Source organism: Motacilla alba, chromosome 24, assembly GCF_015832195.1.
Source record: "Motacilla alba alba isolate MOTALB_02 chromosome 24, Motacilla_alba_V1.0_pri, whole genome shotgun sequence".
Classification (NCBI taxonomy): domain Eukaryota; kingdom Metazoa; phylum Chordata; class Aves; order Passeriformes; family Motacillidae; genus Motacilla; species Motacilla alba.
The window spans coordinates 7,147,169-7,154,322 of record NC_052039.1 but is presented as its reverse complement, the minus strand read 5'-3'; the positions used below and the strand labels follow the sequence as shown (position 1 = coordinate 7,154,322).

Sequence of the window (7,154 nt, the reverse complement as noted above, 5' to 3'; positions counted from 1 at the left end):
ACGGCGGGGCGGGGCGGGGCGGGGCGGGCGCTGGCTCCTCCCGGCCGCCAGGGGGCGCGCGCGGCCGGGGCGCTGTGGCGGGGCGGAGTCGCCATGGCGACGGCGGCGGCGGCGGCGGCGCGGCGGGAGGCGAGGCGGGCCGAGGTGGGACACGGGGGTACGGCGGGACAAAACCGGACACGGGGGTACGGTGGGACACTGCGGGACACGGGGGTATGGCGGGACAAAACCGGACACGGGGGTACGGTGGGACACTGCGGGACACGGGGGTACGGCGGGACACAACCGGACACGGGGGTACGGCGGGACACTGCGGGACACGGGGGTACGGCGGGACACAACCGGACACGGGGGTACGGCGGGACAAAACCGGACACGGGGGTACGGCGGGCCGAGGTGGGACACCGGGGTACAGCGGGACACCCCGGGACACCGGGGTACAGCGGGACACAACGGGACACGGGGGCGCGGCGGGACTCTCCGGGGCACGGGGCCGCGGGCAGGGAGGGCACGGGACACGACGGGACACGGCGGGACACGGCGGGACACGGCGGGCGGGGGTGCGGGCCCCGGGCCCCGCCGCCGCTGAGTTTGGCTCCGGGCGCAGCCGCGGCCGGTGGAGAACCAGCCGTACGACGAGAGCCTGGAGCTGCCGGAGGCCGAGGCCGGAGCCCGCTCGCCGCGGGCGGGGGCCGCGGGCCGCCTGCGGGGCTCCCGGCGGCCCGGGGCGCCCGGCGGAGCGGCGGAGCGCGGGAGCGCGGGGAAGGTAGGAGCAGCGCGGGGAAGGCAGGAGCGGTGCGGGGAAGGCAGGAGCAGCGCGGGGAAGGGAAGGCAGGAGCAGCGCGGGGATGGCAGGAGCAATGCGGGGAAGGCAGGAGCGGTGCGGGGAAGGGAAGGCAGGAGCAGCGCGGGGCGCGGCCCGGGGGGCTCGGCGGTGCCCCTGAGCCCCGGCTCTCGTGCAGGAGGCGGCCGCGCACCTCCCCGGCCCAGCCTCCCTCAGCGAGGATGACGACGAGGACTCGGAGGACTCGGAGGAAGATTCCTCGGAGAGCGACTCGGAGGAGGACTCGGAGGAGCACGGGGCCGCGCTGGAGGGGTGAGCGGTGCTGCTGGCCGCAGGGGCCGGGCTGGGGCGGCTGGTGCCTCTCGGGCCCTGCCAGCTCCACCGGCTTCCCCAGACCCCAGCGAGGTGAGCAGGCTCCTGGGCATCGACACAGGCAGCTGCTGCCTCCTCGTCCCCGGTGCTTCAGGCTGCTGTTCCTCCAGCTGGTGAACTACTCCCGGCCTTGTTTGCTGTGCCCAGGAGAGGCAGGGCTGGAATGATCCAAGGTGTAAGCCAGGCCGGGCTGGCAGGAGAAGTCCAGAAAAGGGAAGGACCATCTCAAACATGTCACTCAGATCCTCATCGTTCTTCTTTTCCATCGTTTTCAGCCTCAAAGCTATTGCTGCCCCCCAATAGCTGTCCTATTGCTGCCTTTGTGCAGAGCACTTAGCCCCCTTTTGACAGCCCTGTGTGGGACTGTGTGATCTCAGATGTCCATCACTCAGATGCTTTTCTTGGCCAGCAGCTGCAAAGCAAAATGGGGCCCAATAATGCTTTCCCTGTGCAAGAAGTGTTCTCCAGAGAGGACTTACTGCCTGGTGGTTCAGCTTCCCACGTTTGTCTGCCCCAGCTGGAGCCTGGTTCTGTTGTACAGAACGTGCCACCTGCTAATCTTCTCCCTGTACTCCCTTCCTTCTTTTAGTGATTTCAACCCAGCAGATTTTGACTACCTGCAAGTGTCTTCTGAAATCAAAGATCTCTTTGAATACATCAAGAGGTGAGTGGAAGGGTTTTAGCCTGCTCTTGGCTCTCCTTTGTGTCAATTATTGCAGCACAGTTTCTAGCCACCTATGCTGCGGTGGTGTTTTTTGCCAGGTACACTCCCAAAACAATAGAGATTGAGCACAAGCTACAGCCTTTTATTCCAGACTTTATTCCTGCTGTTGGAGACATCGATGCATTCCTAAAGGTACAGTTCCTTCAGGTTCCTCTCTCTGTCCTGCCCCATGAAGCGAGACAGAACGCAGGCTCGGAGCACGTGGGCAGCCAGGCCATGCAGCCTGGGCTCTGGTCTGCCCCTGCTCTGTCACACATGACAGGCAGACACCTGGAAAACTGCACTGGTGGTTTGGTCACCTCCCAGACAGCACTCGGGTACCCTGGGGAAAGCCTGGGTTTCCTTCTCCAGCACCGTGTGCTTTTCGGGCAGCACCGTACTTAGAAGGCACACCTGAGAGCCCACAGGAAGGCACCTGCCCCACAGAGAGCAGGGCTCTGTTTTCCTGCAGGTTCCTCGTCCTGATGGCAAGCCTGACAACCTTGGCCTGCTGGTCCTGGACGAGCCCTCCACCAAGCAGTCAGACCCCACCGTGCTCTCCCTTTGGCTGACAGAGAACTCCAAGCAGCACAACATCACAGTGAGTCAGGGAGAGGGAGGGCACACGTGCTGCACGTTTCCTGCAGTAAAACCATGGCATTTTACTCTTACAACTGAGAGTAAAATGCTTTACTGGCTTTAAAAGCAGCAAAACCAGACCTTTTGCTTTAATCCATAGTTTTAAACTGCAGTGGATCTGAGCCTTGCTTCAGTCAAGTCTTGATCTGAACTCTGGCTCTGTTCACTTCAGGTGATGCTTTATTTCCTTTTGGTTGTTCATACCCAGTTTCAGTCGGCATTTTGCCTGCAGAAATCCATTGGTGAAGTGCAGCTGGGAAAGAGAGAAGGCCTGGTTTATCAGAAGTGAATGCAGCTTTCCCAAAAAGCCCCAAAACACCATGAAACGCTTCCAGGTTTATATTTGTGTTTTTAGCAGCAAATAAAAGTGAAGAGTTTGGAGAATGCAGAAAAGAACCCTAAAGCCATTGAGAGCTGGATTGAAAGTATTAGTGAGCTGCATCGCTGCAAGCCTCCTGCCACAGTGCATTACTCCAGGTGAGCCCTGCTGCTGGCCGTGGAAGGTTGTGTTTGATCCTGAAGCTGATGTTCTAATCTTCCCTGGCAGGCCAATGCCTGACATCGAGACCCTGATGCAGGAATGGTCACCAGAGTTCGAGGAGCTCCTGGGAAAGGTATGTTGTCTGGGTGACAGTAGCTAGCTCAGCACTTGGCCTTGGAAGCCATCTCCCATGAAACTGGGTGCCTGCTCCATCCCACAGCCCAGTCCTCCTGGGCTTGCTGCTCCTCACAACTCCGCCCTTGGCAGAAGTTGGGGAGCAGCCAATCCCCCCAGCACGGGGATTCCCAGCTGCTGCCCCGGCTGTGTGCTGCCGGGCTCGGGCAGTCTGGAGCAGATCTGACAGCCCGTCTGTTGCAGGTGGGTCTTCCAAGCGCAGAGATGAGCTGTGACCTCGGGGAATACATCGACATGATCTGCGGTGAGCGGGGGAGGCTGTGCTGCTGACACAGTGTGACGCTGGCCTGGCTTTAGCTGCAGGCTCAGCCCCGAGCACTCGGGATTATTCCCTGCTGGGAGGTGGGCTCTTGTACCACAGGGCTCTGCAGTGTTTGGTGCGTGGAGCCCCAGGTGATGGTGGGCAGTGGGGAGTTCAGCCCCTCCTGCAATGCTGTGTGTGGGGCAGTGCAGGGCAGGTGCCCTCACACGCTCTGGTCTCACCTGCAGCCATTCTGGACATCCCCGTGTACAAGAGCCGGATCCACCCTCTGCATGTCCTCTTCTCCCTCTTCTTGGAGTTCAAGAACTCGCAGGTATGCAGCTCCAGCCAGGTGCTGCTCACCAGCAGGCAGCACTGCACAGCCTCACATTTGGCTTTGTGATGGCAGTGGGAGCGTGCAAAGCTCTGCTGGGCCCCAGAGAACACGTTCTCAGCTGAGCCTCCCCCTGGTGCCTCTGCCTGACGCAGGCAGCTGGGCTGCACTCTGGGCTGAGGTTCTGTATTGCTCAACAGGCCAGCACAAGGCAGAATGCATCTCCTTGGGCTGGCTGCAGAGCACACAGCTCACGGTGTGGCCAGCGTGTTCAGAGGCATGTGTGTGCTCTGAGCAGTGGGAGTCAGATCTTTGCACGAGCATGTTCTTTTCCCTGCAGCACTTCAAGCCCCTGGCTGATGGGCAGAAGGGCAGGAGCCCACCATCCAACCCACCCTCACAAGCAGCGGAGGCAGAGGTGTTGAGCTTTAATTGATGCTTCACATCTCCTGGATCACTGTCTGCCACGGGACACTGAGGTGTACCCCCAGCAGGTTGGGAAATACCACACAGCAAATCAGAAGCCTCTCTGATCTTAGAGACATTGCTGAGCTGTTCTGTGTTAGGGAGTAGGGCTTGACTCACCGTATTTGTTGCAGAAGCTGCTTGATGGCTCCATTTTTGACTTGTTCCCAAGGAATTCAGCATTAAAGCAGCCTTTCCCAGTGTCAGGCTCTCTGTGCCACCCATGCTGCAGAGCAGAGGCTCCTTGAGCACACACTATAAGGGCTGGAGCAAACAGGAATAAATTCCACATTCAGACACAACACTCAGATCTGCTCAGGGTGTTGCAAGCTCTGGCCTGGAGATCTTGAGTCTCCTCTGCTCTTTATTATTGAACCCCCATTCCTGTTGAGAAGAGTCCCTTAGCTCCTGTCGAGCAGAAATAACCTGTGCTGCACCACAGAGATGCTGGAATTCAGTTTATTGCTGTTGGGACTCTCCTCAGCCCCTGCTCTGCTGACCTCCCACCCGTCTGCCACAGCAGCAGGCACAGGGGCAGAGGATCATGCAGCGAGTCACAAACCTGCTAAAGCAAAGCTGGTGCTTGGCTTTACCCCAAGAGGAATCGCAGTGCTAGAGCCTGGCTGTAAAGAGTTTTGATGCATTTTGATTATAACAGAATATTGCTAAAGTTCAGGGACTACATAAAACCATGCCTGACAGCGCAGCACAGAGCTGGGGCTGGGCAGCTGCCACTTCCATCACGCCTTCCTGGCACCCTCAGCTGCTCGGCTCCGGGGGCTGGCACACACCTGGCTCACAGGCAGCACGTGCAGCTCACAGCCAGACCTCATCACTGCTCATGCTGGGCACTTTGTAGATGCGCCCAGACTTTGGGAGCTGGACAAAACCTGTGGGACAAAGAGCTCATTGCCTGTTGGGGCAGCCATGGAGCTCCATGTCCCACAGCATATCTTTCAGGGCTGCTTGCCCACCTGCTCCCCTTACCAAGCTTGCTGAGGACCAGGGAGTTTTCCAGAGCTGGCAGGGCACTTTCTTCTCCCCTAGCACTGGCTCCTGCATCCTTGGGAGAAGCTGCAGGGAAGCAAAGGAATGAGAGCCAGGATATCTATCCCTCACCCAGACAGGACCTGTGGCCCCACATGTCCCAATGCACTGGCACATCAGGCTTTTACCTCCATCTCCCTGTGCAAGGTCACCGAGGCGCAGGTTGGGTGGCAGGGAGCGGGTCTGGCGGGGCAGACGCGTGCCCTGGGGCTGGGGGGGCTCAGAGCTGCTGCAGTGGCAGCACTGGCTGCGTGGGCTGGCTCCTGCTTGCCCCGGACCTCGCACAAGCTTGGGCAAGCGGCACGCCAGGCAGGCAGCACAGGAGCCCAGGCTGAGCAGGGCAGATAGGGCCAGGGCTGCTCCAACGGCAACACCCAGGACAGGCAGCTCCACACGAGCATCCAGCAGACCTGCGCCGGCAGTGCAGACCCCTCAGCACCGTTCCACGGGGCCACTGCACCATGCCCACCCCTCAGCAGTTACCTGTGGGCAGGAGGGAGGCAGTGGTGATGCCCACACTGTCGGCTGCACTGATGGACAGGTTTCCACCTGTGCAGTTGAGATGGATGTGGAGTGAGTGGTTGGCCGGCCCTGGGTAGCTTGTGGCACCCAGGAGGGGTAACCTGGAGGTGTTGGCCATCACATGCCCATCCTGGTCCGTCCAGGTGATGCTGGCAGGTGGGTTGGCTTGCACGAGCACAAAGAGCACCAGGAGAAGGCCAGAGCCCTCAGCCTGCGGGTGGTGGGCACCTTCCTGCAGGATCTCTGGCTTATCTGGGTGAAAAACAGGCAGTGAGATGGGGAGGAGGGATGGGGACAACACAGCAGGATTTGTCTCGCCTGGGTCCGGGAGCGCTTGTCCACCTGGTTTGCACAGGACTGACGAGATGCTGCCCTGCTGTGGCTGTGATGGATGCAGGTCATGGTCCTGCCCGAGCTGAATGGGAGCCCCACACACCCTCCCCACATGCCAGTCTGGAGCAGGCCAGCACCGCGGACCTTACACTGCACATTGAGAAGGATGGAGGAGTTGTAGGTCTCACTGGAGGCCGGGATGGTCAGGGAGCAGTTGAGCTGGTGGTCGGAGCGCTGGCCGGTGAGGGTGAGGATGCTGGCAGTGTCTGCAGTCGAAGGGTTGACCTCCTGTTTGTGACCGTTGAGGTACCAGGCCAGTGTGGCACCGGGGGCGGGCCGGGGAACCCAGCAGGCGAAGATACGACTCTCGCCCTCCTGCAGGGTGCACACTGTTCGCGGCTGCCTGTCGCTGCTGGGGTCCAGTTCCTCCGGCGCTGCCAAAGAGCCCCCCGCGCATCAGAGCTGTGGCAGGGGTCCTGCTCTGGGAGCCATGCACCGGACCCCAGCGCGGCCTCACCTGCCGAGCAGAGCGCCAGGAGTCTGAGCAGCAGGAGCAGCAGGAGGGCACGGGCAGCCCCCGGCCAGCCGCTGGCACACCCCATGTTACATCAGCCGTGCTCAGCGCTAGGAGAGAGGCAGCTGGAGCAGGGACGTGGGGGAGTCCGGCACGCTGGGCCCCGGTGTTCCGGCACACAGCAGGGTCGGAGGATGTGGCCCAGCCGCAGCTTACCTGCAGCATCGCTGCTGCGAGTCCGGCGCAGTCTGCAGTGCGGCTCCGCGCGGCGCCGCGGGCAGGGCAGGGCCGGGCAGGGCGTGCGGCGCGGGGCGGGCCCAGCGCGGCTGCGGGCGTTCGTCCCTCCCGCCGGGGCCGCGGCGCCGCCTTCCCCGATCGCGGCGGGGTCGGTCCCGCCCTGGCGAGAGCGGCCCGGGGCTGCCCGGCCGGGACGGGGCTGCGCGTCCCCGCGCCTCGGATCCCCCTCTGCAGGAAGAGGGCCCAGACTTGCCCCCACCGCGCCGCCCATCTCAGCGGGGCTGTGC

The 7,154-nt window shown here is 61.7% G+C and overlaps 2 protein-coding genes across 6 annotated transcripts; one reads left to right on the top strand and one right to left on the bottom strand.

Moving 5' to 3' along the window:
• Window positions 1-82: 82 nt before the first annotated feature.
• Window positions 83-4,529, top strand: IFT46 (intraflagellar transport 46). Of its 3 annotated transcripts, XR_005259693.1 has the most exons (12): window positions 83-144; window positions 608-767; window positions 961-1,096; window positions 1,746-1,820; window positions 1,919-2,012; window positions 2,332-2,460; window positions 2,854-2,975; window positions 3,046-3,112; window positions 3,358-3,418; window positions 3,664-3,749; window positions 4,090-4,243; window positions 4,349-4,529. XR_005259693.1 is itself a non-coding variant. In XM_038161215.1 (11 exons), the coding sequence occupies exons 1-11, from the start codon at window positions 94-96 to the stop codon at window positions 4,183-4,185; spliced, it is 1,074 nt and encodes a 357-aa protein (XP_038017143.1). In that variant the 5' UTR covers window positions 83-93; the 3' UTR covers window positions 4,186-4,417. The 3 variants fall into 3 exon arrangements, 2 of the variants coding, with proteins under 2 accessions (XP_038017143.1, XP_038017142.1); XM_038161215.1 differs by having other exon boundaries at window positions 2,857-2,975; window positions 4,090-4,417; XM_038161214.1 differs by having other exon boundaries at window positions 4,090-4,417.
• On the bottom strand, window positions 2,379-7,072 carry TMEM25 (transmembrane protein 25). 3 transcript variants are annotated; one of them, XR_005259692.1, is made up of 9 exons: window positions 6,847-7,072; window positions 6,634-6,740; window positions 6,266-6,550; window positions 5,745-6,035; window positions 5,390-5,671; window positions 5,202-5,288; window positions 4,335-4,478; window positions 2,580-2,751; window positions 2,379-2,500 (listed from the first exon to the last, which is right to left on the bottom strand). XR_005259692.1 is itself a non-coding variant. In XM_038161212.1 (8 exons), the coding sequence occupies exons 2-8, from the start codon at window positions 6,716-6,718 to the stop codon at window positions 2,633-2,635; spliced, it is 1,293 nt and encodes a 430-aa protein (XP_038017140.1). In that variant the 5' UTR covers window positions 6,719-6,740; window positions 6,847-7,072; the 3' UTR covers window positions 2,471-2,632. The 3 variants fall into 3 exon arrangements, 2 of the variants coding, with proteins under 2 accessions (XP_038017140.1, XP_038017141.1); XM_038161212.1 differs by having other exon boundaries at window positions 2,471-2,751; XM_038161213.1 differs by lacking the exons at window positions 2,379-2,500; window positions 2,580-2,751; window positions 4,335-4,478 and adding an exon at window positions 4,660-5,104.
• Window positions 7,073-7,154: the final 82 nt, after the last annotated feature.